Raw genomic sequence first — 27792 nt, 5'->3', positions numbered from 1 at the left:
CTAAAATATGTTTTGCTGCCGGCCCCGTCCACAGCAGGACATTGCTTTGGTTCCGTGCAGGAACTCCTGTCTGTTTCTCCAAACTGGGGGCCCCGTTTAAGACCCTGAACGACATTTTCTTATTCACTGTAGACGATGAGGCTCCCTAAATTAACGCTATATATGTTCTGCCAAGAATGCGCCAGATTAGAAATTTGTCTATTTGTCCTTTCTCACTGATTTTAATGGGGCTCGTGTGGAAAATTGTGATGTCCCATATTTCTGTGCACCAATCAGAGTTTAGCAACACTTGGAGATGAGATTTTATGACAGTTATGTGGCTGTCAATAAAATACCCACAAAGTCCTGAAAAAGTAGATTAGGTGAGCTTTTGAGTGGGAAACTCTTGATGAATAATAATACCTAAGGATTAATTCTTTTTCTTTACTTTAACTTTGATTTTTGCTTATTTTGCCTTGAATATATAGGCTTAAGGTTTGAAACCAGTTTCAGGGGCTTTAAATGACCAGTTGATAATCACTGTGTGACACATTAAAAGTCAGAGGATCACCATAGTTATTCTGATTAATCCTAAAGGGGAACATGTATATCTGCACTAAATTTCGTGGCAATCCATCCAATAGTTCAAACTAAAAAAACACAAATGTCAACCTCATGGTGGCGCTAGAGGAAAAGTCAAACTGGAGATAATAAATATCTGTTCATGGCACTGCTAAAGAGTAGATTTACAGATGAGTGTATCATATAGAGTCAGATCAGTCTCAATATTAATGAATGCGCACAGGATTCACAAGTCTATTTTGTGATTTATATATAAATGACTCCACAAAATATATTTTTCAATGCACTAAATGTTATATATAAATGTAAAAAAAAATCCACATATAAAAATAAGGTTCACAAATATATTCCTGATGCACACAAATATTTTTTGTTTTAAATAAATTTAATAGAAATACATGTAATAGAAAACCACAAATATATATATTTAAACATATTTGCATTTTTCATCAAAAGCATTACACAACTATTACATTTATTTAAAACAAGAAATATTTGTGAATCAGAAGTATATTTGTGAACCTTATTTTTTTATATTTATATCCGATAACTATTTTTGTGTGCATTGAAAAATATTTATTTGTGCAGTCATTTATATATAAATCATAAAATACATTTGTGAATCCTTCTATGTGCATTCATTAATATTGAGACTGATCTGACTCTATAGTATTATAGTGAAACAAAAAAAACACCAAAACAATTAAAAGTACATAAAATGTCATGTTTATTTTTGTTTTAAGTCATATTTTACTTAGCATTGTAAATCTATTTTCAAATAGAAAGCATTCTATACAGCATCAGGCAGGAAATGTCTCACTTTTTACACATTTGCTGTCTCTTTTTGATAAATAGAGGGAAGAGGCGTGTTGGGTCACGCTAGCACGCTGTGGTAGTCTGGTGGATACACGGTTATATTTAGTGCAGTTATTGCATTACAAAGCAACCATCCCAAAAAAAAGTAGTGCAATTTTTTTTTTTTTTTTTTTTTTTTTTTTTTTTAAATCTACTCACACAAAAAAGAGGAAGTCCAGATGGTCTAAGGCGTTTAAAGTTTTTCAATGTTAGGCTTCGTATTGCATACAGAATAAGACAGAGGAAATTAAATTATAACCCTTGTAAAAATTGTGCTTCATAAATTGAAAAACCTCAACTGCTTTATCAGTTGCTAAATTGGTCCGCTTTGAAAAACATACTCTGCCAAAAATATAATGAACATAGCTAATTGGTGAACTAAATCATGCAAGGATTTAATAATAATAATTCATTCATTTTGATCACAAATTAAAAATAAATCATATGTCTGATCTGGGACCGGGACAGTTTTGAAGTGAGTGACTTTTAAAAGCGCGTCCACCCAATAATTGTGGAGAGAGAGAAAAAAAAAAATGTCCCCAATATTAATGTTTGTGGATAAATAAAGTGATGCATTCTGATTAATTTATTTTTTAGTAATAGTGTTGTTAGTGGTGTGAGGAGTGAGTAGCCCCAAAGACAAGACTATCACTACAAGACAACGAGAAGAATCAGAATCAAATGCATTACTGAAATACTTAACTGTAAAAAGAAACAATCAGATTTCATGCAACACTTGCATAGAGTTTTTTTTTTTTTTCAATCATGCTGATTTTTTTTTTTTTTTCATCTTCAAAATATACAGAACACTAGATAGAGATACCTGTGAGACATGGAAGCAGTAAACCAGTAACCCCTAAAGCCGGCTGTTAACAGCGTCGACCCCTCCTTTGTGACGCGGGTCGCTGCTCGTCACGTCCAAACTCCTCATCGGCTCGCGGGCTGATAATGGTGCAGGAAACTAGAATGACATCGTGTCGCGGGTGCTACGAGTCCTTTCGGGAGCACGACACATTCGTGGGGGCTGAGCGCGATGAGTGTGCAGGACTTACACCTGAGGATCTGCTTTGATAAATCGAACTGCAGTACGTGAACGCAACGTTTGGCAAAGACATACAAAGGGGGTGGGGAGGGAGGGAAAAAGTGTAGAAACTGTGGATGCTACAATCAATAACGTGCTACAATCGAATTACAGGGCGATCGGTTGGGGTTTGGAGACTGGAGACGCCGGCTGGTGGCGCTGGAGGTGCAAAAAGGCATGCAAGCGTACATTCTCTGAAGATCTGGAGAGGAGCCGCAGCGTGTGCAGCATGTGCTTGATAATAAATGTGAATGATTCGATGTAAACAAGCAGGTTTGGCAACACCCTTTTAAAAGATCCCTTTTCTTAGTTGTGTTTACATTCTCTGTGCCCGTTTTTAGATTTTTTTTTTTTTCCTTAGAGAGTGATTGTGCAACAGCAAAGACGAGTGTGATGCCCAGAACGCACTGTACTGTAGGTGACACTGACGCTGTACTGCAGCTTCATACCGCTTACTTACACTGTGACCTTTCAGTGTGTGTGTGTGTGTCCATTCACCGTCTTCTAAACCAACTGAACAACTGTGTGGCGACATTTCTCCGAAACAACAAACAAATTCCATATTAACAAAATCAAACAAATATAGTAGCGATGAAACACAACCAGGTGCCCATTCAGTATATACATTGTAATCAAATGCATTACTATTTCCCATAAATGGATTCAACGGTAGACATTCCTACGTTAGTTTTAAATCCGTAAAGGTCATTCACTTCCTGTTCTGACGTCAATGTGCAAATAGTCTTAAAATAATTATACTCATACATGCAATAGTAAAGATAGTTTTTAAAAGTCTTAGGAGTTTTTAAGGCCAGTATATGAGACATCCTACAATAGAGAAACCTTTAGGCGAAGCAGCTAAAGTTTGCGTACAGCTGGTAGCCTGAAACCTTTCCATTGCAGAGGTGAGTAGCCCTGTTGACTTTAATCTGAATGACTTGACCCCTGGAGAGGTCAGTGCATCCCCTAAAGATAAATTAAAAGGTGGGAGTCTGGAAGAGAGTGACTTTAAATACTTAAAAAATAGTTGTCAACATAATAAACTGGGCGTCTGTTTACTGATTTGGAGCTGATTTTGGGGCTTTTTTTTCTAAATGTTTGGGAACGTGCGACAGTCGGAGGGTTATCTCTGTGCTGATCTGGAGGCCGGAGGGGGGCCTCGTTCCTCAGTAGGTGTCTCGAGGCCAGGGGCGGCTGCGCTGGCGGTTGTTTCTCTGGTTGTGACCTTGCTGAGCTTCGCGTTGGAGCAGCCTGTCCTCTGACTCGTGCCCGTTGGCACTGTGGGCACTGCCGGTGTGCCCACGGTGAGGGGGGTACATGTCCCTGTACGTGCGAGCATGGCAAGGGGAGGCGTACTCATCCTCCTCCTCTTCTTCCTCCTCCTCCTCCTCCTCTTCTTCTTCTTCCTCCTCTCCGTCCTCCTCGCCCCCCCTGTGGCACGGGCTCCCCCTCCGGCCGCGAGACAGGGAGTCGCTGGCCTCGTCAGACGGCATGAGACTGTCCTGCTCCAGGGGGGAGTGGGCCTCCTCACCTGCCTCCTCCTCCTCGCCCGCCAGGGCCACCGCCTCACGAGGCTGCGGCTGGTTCTTGTTCTGGTTCTGGACGATTCGAGGCGTCATGGAGGGAAAAGAAAGAAAGAAAGAAAGAAAGAGTCAAAATAAAGCTCTGAAAACAGGACGGCATCTCAAAGTAGCTTCACACTCTCTGGTAACAGTTTTCATAGACAGCAAACACACAGAGGGTAGACAAAATAATGCAAACAATACATCAAGAAGGACTTTGAAGGAAATGCATCTTAAAACAACACATCACATGCCCACATGTACACTGAAGAAGTTACTGATTGCTGCAATTGTTCCTCTTGTTCACACTGGCTGCAAACACTAACACTTCATTAAAGGTTTGCAAAAAATGAAAATACAATTTAAGGTAAAATCTAAAATTTGTTTTTGTGTTTTCACAGACTGTGCTTCCTTGCTGAGCTGCAGTGGAGGGATATTTAGAAAAATGTTTAATTTTATCATTAATTTCATGTTTTGTTTTTTTTTACCATCTCCTAGTATTGCTCTAGGAAGAAATCTCTGCACACCCAGAACAACCAAGAGGAAATATCACAGCGACCAGTAACTGTTTCAATCTACATATGGACATGTCAGCGTTGTTTTAAGACAGACTTGGAAAAAATGTAAATACATGTATATATTGGGGCTGTCAATCGATTAAAATACTTAATCACGATTAATCACAAATTAATTGCACATTTTTTATTTGTTCAAAATGTACCTTAAAGGGAGATTTGTCAAGTATTTAATACTCTTATCAACATGAGAGTGGGCAAATATGCTGCTTTATGCAAATGTATGTATATATTTATTACTGGAAATCAATTAACAACACAAAACAATGACAATATGCTCAAATCATAACATGGCAAACTCAAGCCCGACAGCTGTCAGTGTGTCAGTGTGCTGACTTGACTGTGACTTGCCCAAAACTGCATGTGATTATCCTAAAGTGGTCATGTCTGTAAAGGGGAGACTCGTGGATACCCAGAGAACCTATTTTCATCCCACTATCTTGAGGTCAGAGGTCAAGAGAGCCCTTTGAAAATGGTGTTTTTTCCTCACCAAACAATGTAGCGCAGGTTTGGAGCGTTATTTAGGCTCCTTTGCGACAAGCTAGTATGACATGGTTGGTAAAAATCACAAGTTGCGTTAATACGTTAAAGAAATTAGCGCTGTTAAAGCGAATCTGCGTTAATGCGTTGTTGCGTTAAAGTTGACAGCCCTAGAATATATATATCTTACATAGCTGTGAGAATTACATACACTGCAACAAAACAAAACTTGCGATGCCAATTAGCAGCATTCGTCAGCTATAAATCAGATCTGACCAACAGCACTTGGCAATAAATCACAAAAGGAATCACAGCTTCCTTTAATTTTATTAGCAAGTATTAATAAAAATTAAAGGGGGCTGTGATTCACTGATTTTTGTGTATGCAGCACCTATGTTCACATGACTAATTTATAGTATAAGAAACAGGCTAACAAAAGATTTAAACAGTTAATCGATTAACAGAATTATTGCAGATTATTTTCGAGTGAAAAGCATTTGGTTCATGTCAACAGAGGTAGTTCATATTAAACTATTTATGAATGCTGTCGCTATTTTTTTTAGTGTTCAAAGAGACAACTAACTAACTCTTCTTTTAAAATGCTGTTTTAGAACGTTTTCTAAAATGTGAATATGTGGGAAATCATGACAGTAAGGAGCAGCGGTCATAATCTGCAAGTAACAAAGAACGACTGTACATATAAAATTGTATATGGGGTTGACAGTGTTAATAACTGTCCTGCTGCAGTGTTGGTAAAGCCTCTTCAAAGTCCTTTTTAGTTTACAGTGTTTTGTCTGCATGTACACAGATTAATACTACAGACAGTGAACAAAAGAAATGCCGGTGAAACAGTTGAATGGATGGTCGGGAGGTTATTCCACAACATAAAATGTTACTGATGTTATGGTCTCAGTTTAGTGTTGTGTAAATTATGCATTTAGTTCCGGTGAAAACATTATTTAAGCATTGATCAAATGCTTTGGAGTAGCATTGTCATTCAAGATAGCATTATGTGCCACTGTGAGTGGGGGCACCATTCACAAAGCATGCTGGGCTAAAGCTTCAACGCTGATTGAAAATAGAGTAATGGTCCGATTTTGACGTTTTAATACATACAACGTTTTATCATTTCCGAACATGACGTTCTCTGTTATGTCATTAAATTGAAGCTGCTTTGTGAATTTCCTCCCAGAAAAGCTTGTGATTCGCCTGAGACCATCAACTAAAGGAAAGTAGGCGGGATGCAATGAAGAAAAAAAACAACACACGTCATCTTTTCTGTGGTGAGATCCGAATGAATAAAATGCTGTTCATTCACTGTCTCAGCCGCTGTGTCGTGTTCAGGTGTGTAAGAGGGGATTGTTGGGGTGCAAATATAAATAAATATATATATACTGTATAAATATATACAGTATATATAAACCCTACTACTCACCCCATTTCGTAAGCGATCATTCAATTAATTCCTGTGTTTCAGAAAACTGCAAAAATGTTAAGCATGGATGAGTGAGAGGACAGACGAGACAACTGGAGACAAAACAAAGGAGTGAGAATCTGAGATGGGAAGAGCTGGTAAAGACAGTGACAACATACAACATGTTCAAAACAGGATTCCTACTTATTGAGTCATAAAATAGTATTAAAACTGCTTTTTTTTTTTAAACAGATGAAGTCGGACAAACTGACCTGGAGGCTGGAGATGGCAGAAGGCGGGGTCATCAGACTCTGCTCCAATAAGGGGTTCAGAGGGGTGTTGCCTGGCAGGTGAGTGGCACGCCAGTAGATCTCCAGGTATTCAGCCAAATGCTCACATGCATCTTCCAGCTGGTTCTCATCCAAAATGACATCAAACATATCCTACAAGTGAACAAAAAGATGAGAAATTATTTTTACCTCCAGCTGCTGATAAAATAAATACAAGTGGCACAAAAGTTGAATTTCCAAATCATTAAGTGTCACTGTAAAGGTGTACAGCTTGTAAACAGTGCACCACGTTAATGGGAAATACTGTATATCAATGGCAGTAGTGTTTTTTTTTTTAAATCAAAATGTGTGTAAAGATCATATTATCTTACACATCAGTCAAAAAAAAAAAATCAAATGACTGCAGTAACGTGAGCTGCAGAGTGCAAAACCGTGGTAACGCTGTTAGCCTCACCCAGACACCATATTTTCCATAATAACACTACTTTAGGAGCAACAGAAGTCAAACGGCGCTTGGCGGTACCACGCTTTTGCACTCTGTGGCTCACGTTACCGCAGTTTCACAAGCGTGTCGGAGAACTACAGTGGCCTTCAGGTGAAACGTAAAAGACTCTCTCTAGAGCCAGAGTTTGGTTTGTCCGTTCTGGGCTACTGTAGAAACATGACGGAGCAACATGGCGGACTCCATGAAGAGGACACGCTCCCTGTAGATATGAAGGGCTCACTCTAAGCTAATGAAAACACAACAATTCTTAGTTTCAGGTGATTATACACTAATGAAAACGTAGTTATGAATATCATATTCCATTTTGTGCTAATAGACTCTCTGAAATGTTACACACTGTTCCTTTAAGCAGGTATAATGTTTACCATGTTCTCCATCTTAGTTCAGCATGTTAACATTTGCTAATTAGCACTAAACACAGAGTACAGCTGAGGCTGATGGGAATGTCATTAGTTTTCCAGGTATTTGGTCTCATATCAAAGGGAAGTTAAGTATTGAACAAATACAAATTTTGACCCGATGATGACGCCAGATGAAAGGTCAACGGAAGTAGCACAATTCATTCATGAGAGTGTCACACTTTAAGGAGGGTGAAAAGAGGAGATGGCACACATCATCAACGCGTCATATCTTTGGGGTACAACACATGCACAAGTCTGCAAAAGCCGACCAGCTGCTCCAGTTACACTGCGCATGTGCTCTACCCCATACCCCATGACCCGTGTCCCAGCCTCTTGGTCACACTCTGCCTCTGTGTCCCTCCGTCCAGCCACATTCCCGTTCATTGTCATTCTCTACCTGTCCACCAGATGCCCTCAGACTTCTCCCCCTTCCCTCATCAGCCCTGCAGGAACCCCTTTTCCCTCCAGTCCCAGTCACCTGACCTTCACCGCCCACCTGTTTCCACTTTCCCTCATTAGCCCTGCATCAGCCCGCCTCTTTGTGCTCATTCCTTGTCAGATCGTCAATGTTGCTTTGTGGTTTAGAGTGTCATCGAGCCTCTTGTTATCTGTTACCTATTACCTGGACCTGTCTGTACCTGCCTGCCTCATTCCTGCTGTCCAGTGGATTCATCTCCTGTTTGGACTTTTCTACCCATTCCAGTGAGCTCATGTGCTTTTATTTTTACAATAAACCCCTCAACTGTTGCTGTTGGTGTGCGTTGGCTGCATTTGGGTCCTTCCTTTGCTGCCTCGCATTCATCCCCATGACAATGTGTATACCCAATTTCATGGCAACCATCCAGTAGTTATTGAGATATTTCAATAAAGACCAAAACTGTGAACCTCACAATGGCACTAGAGAAAAAGTCACCAAAGTTAGGCTTCATCCTCTGGGTACTATGAACGGCAGTATAAAATTAAATGTCATCTAATAGTTATTGAAATATTTCAGTCTGGACCAAAGTGGCGGACTGAGCGACCAACATTGCTTCCCCTAAAAAATACACCCCAAATGTTTGCAGTAGAAGCTGCACACTCAACCCATTTTCTTCTTCACCTTGTGAACATGACATGTTCATAACAGATGATCAGATTGTACAGGTTTATTAGGGTTATTAGCAACCAAACATAATAGCACTAGAAAGAAATCCTCCACTCACAGGGGGGCACTGAGAGAGTTTGTCTGCAGCCATCATCTGCACATTCAGGTGCTTGCTCTGAGACTTCCCCCTGGATTTGACCAGCCTCTGGAGCACCTGAGAGAAAAGCGGGGAAGAAAAAACGTTAAAGGCCAAAGGAAGATGAGTCAGCCTGAATTCACGAGTGAAGTAACCTGCTGTACCTTTGGTGAGGAAACTTTCACGTAGACAATGATGGGTGCGAGGGAGGTTTTGGACAGCTGTGCGGGATGGTTGATGGTGTCGGCGTCCAGGATCACTAGCTGCAGGGTTTTGGCGAGTTCAAATATCCTCTCGATCTCACTCTGAACCTCCGCTGCACAGACAAGACAGATTTGAGTTTAAACTCGTCGCTTCTTAATACCAAAAGATTTCCATGGGGACATTAGTCACCTAGGCTGGAGCGAGTGTTGGATCTCTCCATTATGGGTCTTTTGTTGAGGACAGATCTCTTGGCTAGAGACAGGTCGGCAGTTACACGGGTGATTGAGATTCTGCCGCAAATACAGAGAGGAAGAATATGCCGTGAGACTTTTTGATCAGATTTATTAACGGCCCGACTTTCCACAGCTACAGAGATTATTCTGTAATTTTCTCTATTTTACTGACCTTCCCTCAAATCTGTGTTTCAGGAAGTCAAAAAGAGCTTTCTGCATCATATCTGTCACCTAGGAGGGAAGATGAGAGGTAAGAAACACTTATTAAACACACACAGAACACAAACCTGCAAAAGAAATGATGTTTGGCTTTGATTTAATGTTAAGGATACCAAAACAACCAGATATAAGAAGAGCGTCCTTCCACACATCATCACACTTATCAACAGTGAAATGTACATGCTATCCATTACTGTTAAAGGTCAATCTAAGCAGAGGCTCTGGGCTGTATTACTGTACATACACATGTATACTGAGGTGGGGAGAGTAGCCAAAAACTTTACTCAAATAAATGTATTGTTACTTTATAAAAAAAACAACTTTGGTATTAAAGTATTTATTGAAAAAAGTAGTGATTAAATTCACGAGTAAAAGGAAAACAAGGCAAAAGTGAGCATGTCTTACATTACCCCGCTCACTGCTTGACCCCTGCTAAAGTAGGGCCAAAGGTTTTGGAAAAAATTCTAAAATTTTGGGCACCCTGGATGTTCAACCCCCCAAAGGCACAACTAGACCACACTGTCGACCGTCGGACCAAATTTGAAGTTCCTAAGTTAAATTGTTTCTGAGTTCTGCTCCGGACACAAAATTGGAGTCGAAACAAAATCACAGTTTTTGGCCCAAATTTCAAAATTTCAAGACGGACACGCGGAGCGCTATATACCCACCGACCACGTTGTCGCGGGGTATAACAAAAATAGGTAAAGAAGTGAACTGTATTTGTAATCAATCTGCAATTAAATTGCATATCATAATTTTCTAGTTAGTTCCATATTTAGCAGGACATCTTTTCTAGTCTTAATCTCTTGAATGTGCCATATTAATTTTCAACTTGGTATCATGCCAAAACGTGTAATAGACCTGCCTGTCCACCAGTGTCGCGAATATTCCACGCGTGTGATGGTGCAGTACCAGCAGGGGACAAAAGCACTTAGTTAGGTTTAGAAAAAAATGCCATTGTTGGCCTTAAAATAAGTACGTCACCTAAGTAAAACACGTTCGGAAACAACGTAACACAAGTATGGAAAAAATGTCACGGACGTCACTAAAAAACACGTCACTAAAGTAACTCAACAGTCTACCAACAGTCTCAGACACCGGTCTCCTGGTTGAAATCCTCTGTTTTTTGGGCCCATCCACCTCCCATCCCGACCGCCATAATCAGTCTTCCTCACTTTTTATTCTACGTCACTAGCTCTGAGCGTAGCATGTTTACGGATGCATTTACATTACAGTCAGTACAGACTACATGGCGTACAAATGACACGCCTAAAGCATGAACGGCGTTCTTATTGCATGCTTTTGCCTTGCACATTATCGTGTCATTCTTACGCCTTTTCGTGCGACCAGGCTGAAATTTTAGGCTACATCAGTATAAAAAAAATGATTAATAAATAAATATAATGTGACAAATGCATGCAAATGTAAAGTTTTTCTCCTAAAAGGTACTCGAGAGAGTATGCTGTATTAAATTTACTCCAAAAAATACATTTAACATCTAAAATTCAACATAACAAAAACTGTATCGGTTTGCTTCTCCTCCAGGGTTCAGCTCTTGACAGAGATAACAAGATAATAAGTTAAATAATATCTTAAATTTAAAGATTAATGGACGATGCATTGAGCAGGTTTCAGAAGTAAAACATCACGGCCTTATTTTAGATTCCTTGATTCTGATTTGAACAACAAAATGCAGCAGTACAGGAGCAGTTTTAACAGAGAGAAGTGTGAGGCAGTGATTCTCGGTCTGCTGGAGGTGAAATGGGGAGAAGCTGACCTCATAGCCCTTCAACGATGGTCCCACGAGGACCACCGGCCTCATAGAGGGCACCACGTCGTAGGGAGGGACGTGTTCCTGCCAGAAATAGGGGACGGCGAGGAGGGAAGGGGGCGAAGAACAGAGAGAGAGCAGGGGTAAGAGATGATAGGTGTTAGGGTTTGTTTGTTGTGAAAAGCTAAAAAACAATCAGGGATTCTGCAGAGATCACCGAATTAAATTGAGGACTTTTTCACACCACATAGAATTAAATTTAATACTTTTTTCACAGCCATAACTGTAAAAAAAAGGCAGAAAACCAGTATGGACAATAAGGCCTACAATTATTTATTAAGTACATGAATTTAATGACATTTATATTATATATTTTGTCAGTACTTTACAGCTGTATATGATTTTTATTAATATAATTAATCTACTAACTTGACCTGGACCCAGATAAGTGGCTGGATAAACCAATTAAAAAATAATCAATTGATTTAAGTTTCTCCTAAATGGACACTTGCCAATTATGAGACGATGATCTTCCTAGCTTGTGCAGTAATAATAGAAAATAATAATAATAACGCCACAGAAAAAAAACCTACATACACAATCCACTGTCGCACTTGCACTTCTTTATAGATATATACAAATTAATATAAAAGGTATAACGTCTCATAACAGCTTGTTTATAAAATACATAACTAAACTTAATGTCTACGGCAGGCAAAAAATAATATTTAAGGCCTTTTAAAGACTTTTAAAGACCTGCGGATACCCTGATAGCATGTCTTGAAGTTAAAAGTAAAAAAAACATTATTATGAGCAGATGTGGTGTCATCATAAAGTACCAAAACTTACCTGTTTTTGCTTCTGTTTGGCTTGTGAAAACAAGAAAAATAACAATCAATGAAAGGAAAAAGAAGACGGCAGAGGGAAAAGTAGTTATTTGTTCCAGCATAAATAAGAGAAGGAGTTGTAGTACTTACATTCACCTGCAGATGGCGGTGTGGTCCTCCAACTCCCAGTCACCATGTCCCCTAAACTGGAGGAGTTACCCCCTGTTTTCCTGCAACAGCAACAAACTAAATGATCAAACTGATATTGTGGGAGTGTGAGTCCTCTGAGATGTTTGATACTGTGAACTGACCTTTGTTTCTGCTCGTGCTTGAGTCTCATGGCCTCCAGTCGTAGAGGGCTGGGGATGAACGTGATGTCAGCTCCCTCTTTTACTAGCCGGCCGATCCACCAGTCATTATTATACTTCTGTTAAGTTCAGAACGACAACAGCAGCGCGTCACATATTTGTAATTCTATGTAATGGAGGGGTTCATCATCATTAACAACACACGATCACTCACTTCTTTGATGTGCAGGAAGTCTTTGGCATCGAAATTGACTGCAGCTCCTTGGACAGGACAGTCCTCATCCAGAGCTCCGCAGTAACTCACATTCGTCTTTACTGCAAACGCTACAGCTTTGGACTGGAACAATGAGAAAAACACTCGTTAGTGATGGAAACTGCAGTACAAACGTGTAAGACTGTGGTTTGGACACGGGTTAGGAATCTAGTAACTTTAGACTTTTGATTTTGATGTTCGCCCCGAGAACCAAAGACAAAACATTTCATTACAAAACAAGAGTGCAGCAAACATACTCCTTATTTTTCTGACAACACATATACTTTGATTCCATCTGACAGCAGCCGATCATGTGGTCGACCTCGGATGATCACATTCGGACATAAAGACAATTCTGTGGTCAACACAGAACGGACACCAACATGCCAAACATGAGGCTCAAAACTAAAATTTTCAACCAACTTCGTCTAGTCTGGGAGTTGTTACATTATGGTCGCCTAAAAATGTCTTATTCAGCGTTCGTTTGTATTTAGCTCCACCGTCTAATGTCACTTCTGGTTGCAAAAAATCAAGATGGTGATGACCAAAATGCCGAACTCGAGTCTTCAAAACGGCAGTCCACAAACCAATGGGTGACGGCACGGTGACTACGTCCACTTCTTATATACAGTCTATGGTTTGCAATAAAACCATGAGGTGTAACGATTCACGGAAGACGATTGTCAGTATTTGCACCTTGTATTTAAGGACAGCAAACGTCATATGAAAGAAATTAGTTTTTTCATTCAGAGAAAATGACTTTCCTTTCCCCGTCATGATATCCATGTGCACGCAGCATCAGCCTCACGTATCCAGCCAGAGAGCAGACGGTCCACGAGGCAAATTATCACGTGAGTAACGTAAAAAACAAAACAGAAATTCAACTAACGTCACTCTAACATAGTTTTAAAATGTTTTTTCCGTATGTTTTCATGTATGAATAGACCCTAAATGAACACTGTAAGCGAAATACTTGATTACTATAAGCAGACTATTTAAACAGCGTTTGTGAATGATTCTGTCCCAGGCTGTTTGATCACTATAAGCGGTTGATCACTGTATTATTGCTCTACCGTTTATATTGTAAATGAGAACAGAAGCAGCAGGTTAAACCACTGTTCATTTAACTTGAATAGAAGTTGGTTTATTTTATTTTTTGTTGAATATTGCACTGCCTTGTATCTTGAGAACTAAATCAGCGGGTCCTGCAGATGATTTCAAATCATTGAATCGTATCGCATCGCTCTAGATGAGCCAAATATCGTCCTTGAATTGTATCGGAACCATGGAAATCGTATCGTATCGTATCATTGTAAAAACGTACCGTTACACCACTAAAAACCAGCATTTCGGCTGTAGATGTACTGTAGATTTAAACTCTTTTGTTTGACTAAATTATGCCTTTGGTTCATAATTCTTTACAGGTAGAAGGTTTAGAGCAGAGGTCGGTTCACAGCGACAGTTTGATGACAAATCAACTACACACCCTGTTTTCAAAAGGCAAATGGATCATCCTCTCGTCTGTTTCACTGACAAACACCTGGCCAGATGTGCTCATCAAGAGTATTAATTAGTTTATATTTAACATGTGTATCAGTGATGCTGCAATTTAAACAGTGTGTTTTACTTGTGTAAACATGCGAGTTGGAGGAGTTCAGTGTACGTTGAGAATAAAGAGAATTAGTTTTCTTTCAGCTTCTGGAGGATCTGATGACATGTCTGGTCGGTAACAAGGGGGGGGGGGCATATATGAAAATTCTTCTGGAGCAGCAGAGGCCCAGACTTCACCTCTACATATTTTGACTTCATGCTACAGTATGTAGAAGTGTAAATCGCTGTATGGCGTACCTTAGCTCTGTCGAGCTGCAGTTGTGCCTGGCGCTCGGCTTCACGCCGATACGCCTCGCGGTCCTCCTCTGCTGACAGGTCTGAATCCGACGGTCTACTGGTGTACGAATCAGCCGACCCCTGACGGGAGAGAGTCACAGGTGGACATATTATTATTTGTAATTAATAATTCCTTACATTAACACCATCTAGATTACTGAGCCGTATTACTATGAGGTTACATACTGTAGGTAGATGTACTGTTTCTGTTCATGCTTTCATCTGTCTTCCTGCTCTGCAGTCTTTGTGTGCAGGTGTGCATGCAAATACGTGTCTGTATTCATGAACACATTCATGTATCTACAACACAATGTGCTGCTCTCCCACACCAGCCAGCCATCCTCTGGAAGACCAAATATAGCACAAAGGAGGCAACTGCTTCCTCTTCTCTCCTGCTTGGCCCCAATCCATCCCATCATCCCCCACAGTGCAGCACATATATACATCCTCTGTTCCCCATGTTTATTCTCCAAGGACATCTCCTCATTAGCAAAATATATGCTGCCTATCATTTCTCATTGTAAGAGAGAGGTTTAAGGACACATCCCAGGGATGATGGGGACAGATAGATAGCACACAAAAAGACATTTTACACAAAGTCAAAATGGTTTCAATGGCTTGATAGGTGCTGCCGCAGCTTTTTATTCAAAAGTAAGGTGTAAGGTTTCCTGTGTTTATTTACTTAAATGTCTGCATCATAACCCTTTAGAGCTGAAACTATTAGTTATTTAATTGATTCTGATAATCATTTAAATCTTCTCTAAAGCAAAAATAGGAAAAATTTAACTGGTTCCAGCATCTCAAATATGAAACTATTTCACTTATCTTTCAACTTTTAATCAATTAATCAATTAATCAATTAATTAATTAATCAACTATTAAATGAATCGCCTGAATTTCTAAGGAAAAAAAAGAAGAAGTGAAAACTCTTTGATTCCAGCTTCTTAAATGTGAATATTTTCTGGTTTCTTTAATCCTCTATGACAGTAAACTGAATATCTTTGAGTTGTGGATAAAACAAGACATTTGAGGACGTCATCTTGGGCTTTGGGAAACACTGATCGACATTTTATAGACAAAACAACTAATCGATTAATCGAGAAAATAATCAACAGATTACACAATGAAAATAATGAGTAGTTAGGAGTTAGTTGCAGCCTTAGTCTTATATAATGGTAACCTGAATATCTTTTGGGGTTTGCACTGTTGACAGGAAAAAACAAGGCATTTCAAAATGACACCATGGATTTTGTAAAATGATGGGTATTTTTTACTATTTTCTGACATTTTATAGCCAAAAGGAATAATCAATAAATTGAGAAAATAAGACAGTAACCATGGTGTCGATTTCCAAAGTGAAAAACATAAAAAGGGGAAGAATATGAAGTGGTGATTTAGATGCAATTTGGGCACTGTGTGTGTGTGTGTGTGTGTGTGTGAGCTCTCCTATATTTGGTATCTATTTGGCTTCTCTGAAAGAACTCAGTCCTGAATCTGTCAGTAAAGAGAGCCGCTGCAGCAAAAACACACCAAGTTGGGCAACACAGAGAGAGAGAGAGAGAGAGAGAGAGAGAGAGACAGAAGGCAACCAAGAAATGAAAAAGAATAAAAGAAGTGATGAATGAGACAGAGGAGAAAATGCTCAGATGAACCTCTACTCCACGACACCATCAAGCATATTCTTGCAAATAAAGCCAGGTGTAAAGAAACCAAAAAAAAAGAGCACATAATACAGTTTTCACTTTGGTTTTCCTCTCCTCCAGAGTGCAGTGACTTAGTCCTGGTCATCCATCTTGCCAACATATACAAACGAATCCTCTGGAGGACCAATTAGCAACGGCACAACAAAAGGACATTCAGGCTCAAAATACCAAAAAAAAAAAGTGCCCTACATGAAAAACAACCTCCACCTTTAGCTTTCTCTGCACTTCAGAATGCATACATGCAATCCAAAATGTTTTTTTCCCACTTCAAGCCCCAGAGAAACCGCAAGCGAACACCTCTCCTCGTTTATTTGTGTGTGTGTGTGTGTGTGTGTCTGTGTTAGATAACTAGATCTGATTTCTAGCACTCACAAGCTCTGCAAGGCAACACTGCACCAGTGCCAGAGCAGCGCCGAGAGAGAGGAAAAGGAGGGTGAGGAGGAAGAACGGGATGGATAGAAAGAGAGACGGAGAAGGAGAGGGGAGGGAGGGAGGGTGGGGGGTGTTGAATATCGTTGACAAGATATACTGAAAAGAGAAGGATGTGTACGAGGACGGAGAGTGACTGAAGGATGGCTGGAGAGACGGGAGAGTGTATAAACGATTTATACGACAAGATAAAGCGAGGCTATCTCGAGGGGAAGATGAGATTAGAACATAATAAAATGCTATGAAGGAGTGGAGTGAGACCTAGATATCTATCCTCATCGCAGATAGAAGAAAAGAGGGGGAACACAGAAGGAGGGGGAGGAGGGAGAAGACCACGAGAAGAAGAAGACACGGATAGAGATGGTCAGAGAGAGAAGCATACCTGGCTGATTAGGAGGACGGCGCTAGAGCCTGATAAAGACATGAATCTGAATTTTCTCTCACTGTAACGGCTTCACTGGGAACGCGCTCAAACACACACAGACATAAAAGTGGAATAAATATGGTGGTGGGCGCAAAGGAAAGGGCGTTATGTCAGGGAGCTGTTTAATGATGTTAGAACACAGAGAGCTGCCCGGGCTGTGATTGCTGTTCATTATTAATGTTTGGACATGACGCTGTGGACCTCTGCCGCACATTGGCTACCTGTCAAAATCCCAAAACAAAACAGTGTTACCACCAGAACAGAAAACAGTGTGTGTTTTTGCAGGTGAAGCTGAGCTGCAATGCAGAGTGTAATGATGTGAGTTTATCGTCTCGTCTGAGGATGTCTTGTTTTTGTTTTTTATCTCCTCGTCTGGGGGCTAAATTTAACTCTGTTCCTTCCTATTCTGCTCCTGTGATTATTCTTCACACACTGCAACACTGATGGCCTCAACTCCACAGGGAGGGGCCAACGAGGAAGTGTGTCATCCAGCTAGTTGAGTCCTCGAGAGGGCCAAGTCATCCTACAGTCTAGGGACGGAGCAGCGGGAGATTGCTGCGTTAATTTAATCACGATTTTCAGTTCAGTGGTTTAACAGTTCAAATGTGTTCTAATTTTCTTTCAGGAAGACATGTAGAGATGTCGTCTTCAATTGTAGGTTAATTAACTGGTTAGCCACGATGAAGAATGTCAAAGAGAGTGGGCAACCGGGTCTGAGAAGTGAAGCCAATGCTGAAAGGCTTTAAACTTGCATTCTTTCTAATAGCCAGCAGGGGGCGACTCCTCTGGTTGCAAAAATAAGTCAGATTGTATAGAAGTCTATGAGAAAATGAGCCTACTTCTCACTAGATTTATATACTCAGTTAACATTGTAAACACGAGTTTATGGTCTCAATCACTAGTTTCAAGTCTTCTTCAATAAAGCATGCTGTTCATTTAATAAATGATGGTCCCATTTAGAGTCGAAATAGACCATAAAGCAGGGTATGCTTTAGGGCGTGGCTATCTTGTGATTGACAGGTCGCTACCACGGCGTTCCCATTCACAGTGTGTTTTCATTTGAAAGTTAATTGTAACTTTTTGGTCGCCTAAAATGTTTTATTCTGCGTTCGGTTTTATTTAGCTCCACCCTCTCGTGTCACTTCCGGTTGCAAAAAGAAAAAGAAAAAAAAAGATAGCAACGGCAACAGAGCAAGATGGCGACAGCCAAAATGCCGAACTTGATGGTTCAAAACGACAGTCCACAAACCGATGGGTGACGTCACGGTGACTACGTCCACTTCTCATACACAGTCTTTGGTCAAAGAGCAACTTTAAAGCTACAATTATTGATCGACATGTTATCAAAATCCAACAAATGAAAAATCTAAATGCAATATGGGCATGTACCACTCCGGTCTTTTGATACAAGGAATAACTCTAGACAATAAATAAATCTGTTATTAATATTATTAAAGCAGCGTTAATTGATTTTGGGGGCACTACTGGGCAGCACAACACACTGTAAACACAACCCTGGCATAGTATCACCTTATCAAATTGATATGCTGAGAGTGTCACACATCCAGCAGAGACACAGAGCAACATTAGCATTCATTTGGAGTCATGTTTGTGTCCACCTGAAGAATCCAAGTCAAGATGTTGAATTATCACTCTCCTTTTGTCACCACCAACTCCTGAAGGAAATATCTGGCTCTTTAGCTGCTAAATGCTCCACTATGTTCACCAGCTAGTTGCTAACTTTGTCTGTCTGCTGTTTGGTGCTGAGCAGGTAGCGCACAGTTTGTTTATCAGGGCTTTTTTTGCTGAAAACAACTGCCTGTTGTGGTCGAAATCAACCATGTTGAGAGCGGTGAGAGTGAACCAAGACAGTAAAGTTAGGAGGTGGAAAACCAAAACAATGAGCTGAAAGAGGCCGAAACGAGTCCGGTGATAATTCTCTCATTACACATAGTAATCTGATTCACTGCTAATATAAATGTGTTGATTATAGCCACATAAGTTACTTTAGTTTATATCTATAATGTTTGTAAATTTACATTTATAACTCAAACTATTCAGTTATATGCGTGTGTAAGTACCTCCAATTGTTATAGTCCAAAATGACTCATTGGATATTCAATGAAGGGGTTGACATGCTGTCATTCACTTGCTTTAAACTCACCGAAGTTTAATCTCACTGTGAAACTACAGACAGTCGTGCGGTATTACATGGAGATTAATGTTTTTAAGTCCTCTACTTTGTTGTGGCAACAGCACATATTTCTAGACAACTTCTAGATATTTCAAAAGAAGGAAATAAAACTGCTTTATACACAAAAAGGTTTTAAAAAATCACACTCAGCGTACATGTTTGTTAGAGTCAAGGAGCACAACAGTTCTTCACTCACATCTAGAAAATGTCAAACTATTGAAGACTCCAGATATCCATTGCCATTTGTTACATTGTCATGTATACATAATTAACTGGAGCTTCATCAGCTAAAATTTTGCCTCTACAATACATCTGTTCAATGTCACTATCAGCCAATAATACTGGTGAACCGATAACCTGTCTACCCTCCTCACAGAGACGTTATACAAACACATACTGTGTGGCACACCAACTAGTTGCAGATGTTCGACCATCCGGCACACACTTCTGTTGAAACCTACCGGCCCAGTACAGCACAGCTACAGCTGAGGCTGATTGTAATGTCATTAGCTTTTGCAGATATTTGGTCATAAACCAATGTATTGGACAAACCGAAAGTTTGACATGATGACGCTGAATGAACAATTACAGGATCACTAACGTTACTGCAGTTCATCCTCTGGGGGTCATGAATGTCTGGACAAACTTTCATTGCATTCCATCACATAGTTGTTGAGACATTTCAGTCTGGACCAAAGTGGTGGATTGACCGACAGATCAATGATGCCATCCCTAGAGCCCCGACGCTAGCATGGCCAAAAACAACCTGGATAGCAGGGAAAGCACAACTCAAATATCTACTGCACACCTTAAAACGGTTGGTAGTAATATTGAATGTATATAATTTGTAATAAATTGAGTTTAAAAAACAGTATGTTATTTGAAATGATCTAAAATAAAATGCAGGGAGTGCATACTAATGCTAAAATCAAATTCCTTTGGCTTTATTTTGCAGGAGGGAGATTCTGCACAACAGCAGAATATATTATTCAGGAGGCTGAAACACCAGGAAAAAAAAAACTGCAAGCTCCAGTGATTTGAAAATCCAGTAGCCAAATATCCAATTTCAAGAAGTGTTCGATTAACTGTGCGGTCGTAATTCAATGTCAGCAAGTTACACATGCACAGAGCTCTCTGATACACAACGCAATAAATCACTCTGTGGTTACATCAATAGCAAAGTCAAGTTCAGGCATACTGTATGTCAAATTGATCAATCACGAGAGTCGGCGAGGGAAACTGTGAAGCGTGCACACCGGGGTGACGGCAATCAAAAAGTAAAGCAGGTGAAGGAATGAGAAACAAAAGCGTTGTTGAAGAGGGGGAGGCGAGGAAGACAAAGGAAAACAGAGAGAGAGGAGCGGCGACAAATACGATGGAAATGCCACAAAAGAGATGAAGGACGGAAACGGGAGGAGAGGGAGTTTCAGACAGGGAGAAGGAGAAGTCGACTGTGTCGAGAGTCATTTGTACTTACTCAGTTAATGTGGTGATGCTGCTGCTGCCGGTCCCTCCCTCTCTCTATACACTACATGCTGTAAAATGCAGACAGACTGTACTGTGTCCCGTCCCCTAACCAGGGACGACCTGCACTGGAGCCGGCAACACCTTCTTTTCTATTCTTACCCCACCTCATCCCATCCAAACACACACACACACACACACACACACACACACACACACACTCACACACACACACACGCACACACGCAACAACGACCAACGCAGCTTTTTGCGTCACTTGATCAAACTGCCTCTCTAAATTTACATCCCATTCTTAGTTATTAAAGTCCAATTCAACATGCACAGGTAGAGAGGAAAACAGAGCAGCTGTTATAATCGCCGCACACAGCTCAAGATTTCTGCTCCTGCTCCAACCCCTCATGTCCTACATATAACACATACATCCACACTTATGGCAGCATACTGCTTATTGTATCCTGCTGCAGAAATGAGTCATACTCCACTGCTCCTCCATAGACACCCCACCCCTATCACAGACAAGAAACTATCTGCTCTGTTTGTGAAATCTACTCCTTCTGCATGAAACACTTTATCATATCACCTTTAGGGGGAGGACGCGGGGGGGGGGGGGGGGGTGCCTGTTGTGCAGAGAGAGAGAAGGTATAATGATTGACTAAAAAGGTGCTCGTGTGAACAATGAACCCACACATCACATCGCCTGAGGCCTTCAAAATGAGCATCATGAATATTTTAAGCCGTGCAATATTCTCAGGGAATCTGGAGATTGTCATTAAGCCCCCCGATCAGGATAACTAATGTCCCCGCCTGAAGAAGATGTCTGCTCAGCCCTTTTTTTCTATACTTCTCACTAACGTCTCTTAGACTGCTCCACATTCCCTCACGCTAATGGTGCTGTGCATGAAACTGAGGTCTTTTTCATAATGTTTGCAATGACTCGTTTGGTTAAAAAAGGAATGTCATGCCTTAAAACCTTATGAGTGAATTTGAATGTGGAACTTAATTTAAAGGGGGCATATCATGAAAAATGCACTTTTTCAGTGCTTGTGCACATACATTTGAGTGTCTGGAGTGCCTACCAACCAGTGGGCTAACTCTGGATCTGAGAAGTGAAGCCAATGCGGAAGTGCCTTAAACTTGCATTCTTTCTTATAGCCAGCAGGGGGCGACTCCTCTGGTTGCAAAAATAAGTCTGATTATATAGAAGTCTATGAGAAAATGAGCCTACTTCTCACTTGATTTATTACCTCAGTAAACATTGTAAACATGAGTTTATGGTCTCTATCGCTAGTTTCAAGTCTTCTTCAATACAAATGATGTTCATTTAGTAAATGATGGTCCCATTTAGAGTCAATTAGACCATAAAGCAGGGTATGCTTTAGGGCGTGGCTACTTTGTGATTGACAGGTCGCTACCACGGCGTTGTCCGGTCTGGGTGTTGTCCACGCTTTTGTCTTACAACTTTAACCCTTTCACAGTGTGTTTTCAGTTTATGAAAGTTAATTATAACAAGATGGCGATGGCCTAAACCAAGATGGCGTCGGCCAAAATGCCGAACCGGAGACTTCAAAACGGTAGTCCACGAACCAATGGGTGACGTCACAGTGACTATGTCCACTTATATACAGTCTTTGCTACCAACCCACAAACTGTGAAATAAGACAACCCAGTCAGTCTTTTGTGGGCTGTCTAGATCAGAAAACATGTGATTCAACAAACCATTCAGATTTGGCTCCCCTTCCTATGTCACATGCAGGCTCATTAGAATATATCGCCCACAGCTTGAGAACTACCTTTGCAAAGGTGCACCACATTATTCACGCAAGCCAATCAGAGCAGACTGGGCTAAAACAGAGCGTTTTCAGACAGAGAGTGAATACAGGTATATTCAGACAGACAGTATGAGAAAAATAATGTGAGTTTTGAACATTAAAGCATGTAAACATGTTCTAGTAGAAACTCCAAATACAAGTAAAGAAGCTGAAAATGAATGTCCCGCTTAATGAAGAACTTTTTAATGAATCTACTTTCTTTTCAGCTACATTTTTGAAAATAAAAGATAGTTTTTAGTCATTTTTCAAGCAAAAATGCCAAATATGCGCTGGTTCCAGCTCCTCAAATATGAGAATTTGCTGCCTGTCTGTATCATATATGATAGAAAATCAAATCTGTTTTTTGTTATGGACTGTTGGTCACATAAAACAAGCACTTCTAGGTTGTCACTCTTGGCTTTGGGAAGTTGTGATGGCCGTTTTTCACTCCTTTTATCCACTACACAACATTTCATAGACTAAACAATGAATCAAGGCAATAATCTGCAGATTAATTGATGAAAATAATAATAATGAATACCAGTTAAGTGTAGTGGACAAAACATTAAACAAACTGTTGAATGCAGCATGCTTGCTTCATGTTTTTCTTTTATTCACCAGAGATGCTTTACTTTTTTAGAATATAAATTATAACAGTTGATATTAGTGCAACTAACAATTATTTTCATTATTGATTAATCGTCTGATAACCGTTTGGCCTATAAAACGAAAAAAACAAAACAAGCAATAAGAAGATGTCACATTGGGCCGGGGAACTTGTGACAGGCATTTTTCATTATTTTCTGATGTTTTATAGACAATTAAGGGGCAATTGCTGATAATGTAACAGTCTTAGCTGTGTCAGTCACACAATAGTAGTGTATCTATTTAATGTTTGCCAACATTAGCTAACATTAGCTATGATAAGCTACTGCTCACACCAGTCCAAGTGAGGCAGCTGGGATCAACTTTTCGATTAAAGGAACAGTGTGTTGCATTTCGAGGGATCTATTAGCAGAAATGGAATATAATATTCATAACTATGTTTTCATTAGTGTATAATCACCTGAAACTAAGAATCGTTGTGTTTTCGTTAGCTTAGAATACGTTACCTGAAGGCCACCGTAGTTCTCTGACACGCTTGTGAAACTGCGGTAACGTGAGCCACAGAGTGCAAAACCATGGTTCCGCCACTTTACCGCAGTCTTAGAAAGGGAGGAGTGAGCGGAGGGGTACTCAGTTGGTTATAATCTGCAACCACACCACTAGATGCCCCCAAATTATGCACACTACACCAGTAGTTCAACATGTTTGTATTCCCTAAACTAAGGTATCAAAAAAGTATTATTTTGGTATCAGTATCGAAATGGAGGTATCGTATTGGCACCAATATCAAACGCTTTGAAACAATACCCAGCCCTACTTGGACGTTGTCCCTATTTGTTTAAAGCATATATGACTTTGAATATATAATTTTATTTCAGAGTTTTGTATATTTCATTATTTGTTATAAAGTTATATTTTTTCTTTTTAGTGATTTAAATGAAACTAATGCTTAATGGTAAGAATTTAAACTTGTACATCACAGTCTTGGGAAGGGAGGAGTGAGTGGAGGGGTTCTCAGTTGGTTGCAATCTGCAACCACACCACTAGATGTCGCCAAACTCTACACACTGTACCCTTAATTGACTAATTGCACTACAACTAACAATTATTTTCACTATTGATTAATCTGCCGATTACTTTCTTGATTAATTCTTAGGTCTTCAAAAGGTCATGAAACAGTGAAAAATATAAATTCCATTTTCCAAGTCCAAGTATACATCATGAAATTGCTTGTTTTGTACAACCACCAGTCCAAAACTCAAAGACTGATCAGTTTATGATCCATGACAAAGAAAAGCTGCAAATCCTCACATTTGAGAATCTGCGTGTTTGGTATTTTTATAGTTGCAGATTCATTTTCTGTCTATATCATCTAATCGATTAATCAACTACTTCATACTGTCACTGTGACATGTGTGTATGTTTTAACGTTATAATGAACTTCCAGATGAGCCAAAGATCATTTTCAACCGTCCTGAACAGTAAAGTTTTATTCTATTCTAATCCATTCTATCCTATTCTAGTCTAATCGTTTCACGTCCGGATTACGAAGTGGATACTGAGACATAATCTACAGACGGTGTAAAAGCCTGCAGGAGAGTCTCGTAGTTTCTGTCATTAGTACATCAGGCTCCTTTAAGGGAGGGATATTTGAATCCTTCCCAACTCCTGACTTTCCCTCTTTGATGTGTCGAGGCTCATGAACTTTGGGGATCTAGCAGCGGTATTGGAATGAGCTCCGCATACTCAGTCCGTCTGCAGCCCGGTGAAACCTCTTGACTCCTCACAACCTGATTTGGGATCAAGTCATCCCCTTTGCTGGACTCTCTGTGACACTACAATCAGCTCTGCTTTACACTGATACCCAAAATCATAATCAAATACATCCTCAAAAACAAGCACATGGAGGTAAATTAAAACTGCCTACATCAAACTAGCTGATCTAAATGAGACATTATGATTCACAGCATCCCTGCAGTAACACCATGAAGCTTAGAAATCAGTCACAGCTTTCTCTTAAATAACACCAAACCTCTATCTGAGTGTTCTGCACGTGCTTGACCTGAAAGCATTCATTTAAAAGAAACTGGGCTGTGTTGGGATTTTGATGCCATTTTTCAAGCATTTTGCTGCTCTCTACTGGGTCAAAACAGCAACTGAACCGGAGGAGGCAGCTCTCTGGATGAAGATGCAGAGCAGAGACATTCACGTACTGGATGCAAGGATAATAAATGCAGAACTACAAATGTCGTTTTGTAGCTATAGTTCAAAAGAGGAACCTTTGATTCCCCACCAATAGCTTTTACCTTAGAAAAATATAGGTGCTGCACCATACCGACAAAACAATGCAGAGACACCTGTTCTGTTATCCTCAACCCCCTTATAGCTGACTTTAGAGCACAACATGGCCTACATTTCCCATAGAAGCTGCAGCTCATCCCTCCCACTGACAACCAGTGTGATAATCAGCCTGTGACTGTGATGTACCAATGCATGATGTAGCCTACAATGCATGCATAAATAAGGGGGAAAAGGAAGCCAACAAATGGCTCCGGGAGCTTTTTTTTTTTTTCTTACCTGCCGTTTGATGAAGCTGGATGTTGTGTCAGAAGACGTGCTGCCATCCGAGCGTTTGAAGCGGCTCTTGCGTTTAGGCAACTTCCTGGGCAGCTGTGATGAAAGAGACATGCACAAGTGAGGGAATAAAGAAAGACAGATATACAGATAGCGTGAAAACAGCTTGCACTATGCTGATTTTTTTAAGGCTTTTCCTTTCCAATTCTGACAAAATAAAAGCCTTCATTTAGTGAAAACTGGTGCACCATAGCAGCCTTTGCCAATACCACATATATTTTTCTAAATGAATCCAGATCCACATAATGCTCCTGTGTAATGCAGGAGTAGATTTTTTCCCCCAGGCCTCTTGTAACACACAGTCCATTAATAAGAAAGCGTGGATGTTGCAGTGAGCATGCTGACAGGCCCTGTAGAGTCAGGCTACAGGTGAGTCAGAGTAATGGTCTTGCCTGCACCTTTAATACACCAATACAATTCAGCATATATTACTGATGTGTGCTTGTATTCCTACATTAGTTGCATAAGGAAATGCATTGAAATTAATAAAAAAAAAGGCTATATCAGAGTCAAGCAGCAAATGTATCAACATGTAAGGATTTTACCCTGTGTGTGTGTGTATGAGAAGCATAATAACCATATGTGTGAGCCAATACCAATACAATTCAGCATAAATTCATGTGACTGATGTGTACTGGTATTCCTACATTAGTTTAAGGAAATGCATTGAAATTAATACAAAAAAAAAAAGCCATATCCAAATGGATGTTGCAGTGAGCATGCTGTAGATTCAGGCTACAGGTGAGTCAGAGTCATGGTCTTGCCTGCACCTTTATACACCAATATACACCCATACAATTCAGCATATATTCATGATACTGGTGTGTGCTGGTATTCCTACATTAGTTCAAGTAAATGCATTGAAATTAATAAAAAAAAAAATGAGTTAGTGAGTCAGAGTCATGGTCTGCCTGCACCTTCATACACCAATACAATTCATGCATATATTACTGATGTGTGCTGATATTCCTACATTAGTTATCAAGGAAATGCATTGAAATAAAAAATAAAAAAAGGCCATATCAAGCAGAGTCAAGCAGCAAATGTATCAAATGGATGTTGCAGGCCCTGTAGATTCAGGCTACAGGTGAGTCAGAGTCATGGTCTTGCCTGCATCTTTTATACACCAATACAATTCAGAATATATTATTATTATACTGATGTGTGCTGGTATTCCTACATTAGTTGCATAAGGAAATGCATTGAAATTAATAATAAAAAAGGCCATATCAGAGTCAAGCAGCAAATGTATCAACATGTAAGGATTTCTTTTTATCCTGTGTGTGTATGAGAAGCATAATAACCATATGTGTGAGCCCACTTAATGATCTGGCTTTTCACCGATCAAGCATCAATCTGCAGTTTCAGTGAAGACGGAGGTGAAAAAAATATATAAATAAATAAATAAATAAATAAAAAAGTAGCTCTCTGCCAAACGCCTCAATCTCTCAACAACAAGTAGCACAAGACATTAGCTATTTTCTCTTCTCCACTTTAACTCGTTAGATGTAGAATAATAAAAGGATAGTGTGTGTGGTGTATTTACCTGAAAATAGTGCGACTGAGAGCCTGTTTCCACAGCAGACAGAGGGTCTACAGGCGATTTGGACATTTTGAGTTGCACCATCTATTGAGAGCGCAGCGAGGCGGGCTGCACACAGCAGACATGGGTTACTGCTTACTGGAGGAGACAAGAGACACCAAATACATCTCAACATGCAGGAAAACACAGCCGGGGAAGCGGCATGAAGGGAGGAAAATATAGAGGGGAAAAAACCCGATTAATATCCGAGTTTAGCAGAACAAAATGTGTGTTATAAGCATCAACATCGAGGGGGGTAAAAATGTAAAAAGCGAGATGGA

General features: G+C 40.0%; 1 protein-coding gene across 2 annotated transcripts; it reads right to left on the bottom strand.

The window, feature by feature from the left end:
• Positions 1–3585: 3585 nt before the first annotated feature.
• On the bottom strand, positions 3586–27792 carry LOC119489502 (voltage-dependent L-type calcium channel subunit beta-4-like). Of its 2 annotated transcripts, XM_037772024.1 has the most exons (15): positions 27476–27792; positions 25873–25965; positions 14608–14727; positions 12721–12843; positions 12510–12625; positions 12349–12428; positions 12221–12240; positions 11378–11455; positions 9554–9612; positions 9338–9438; positions 9109–9260; positions 8927–9022; positions 6801–6971; positions 6550–6595; positions 3963–4095 (listed from the first exon to the last, which is right to left on the bottom strand). In XM_037772024.1, the coding sequence occupies exons 1-14, from the start codon at positions 27554–27556 to the stop codon at positions 6566–6568; spliced, it is 1320 nt and encodes a 439-aa protein (XP_037627952.1). In that variant the 5' UTR covers positions 27557–27792; the 3' UTR covers positions 3963–4095; positions 6550–6565. The 2 variants fall into 2 exon arrangements, with proteins under 2 accessions (XP_037627951.1, XP_037627952.1); XM_037772023.1 differs by lacking the exon at positions 6550–6595 and having other exon boundaries at positions 3586–4095.

The sequence above is a fragment of the Sebastes umbrosus genome, chromosome 6 (assembly GCF_015220745.1).
Source record: "Sebastes umbrosus isolate fSebUmb1 chromosome 6, fSebUmb1.pri, whole genome shotgun sequence".
Lineage (NCBI taxonomy): Eukaryota > Metazoa > Chordata > Actinopteri > Perciformes > Sebastidae > Sebastes > Sebastes umbrosus.
The sequence above is the reverse complement of the archived record's forward strand: the minus strand, read 5'-3'. Positions and strand labels throughout refer to the sequence as shown.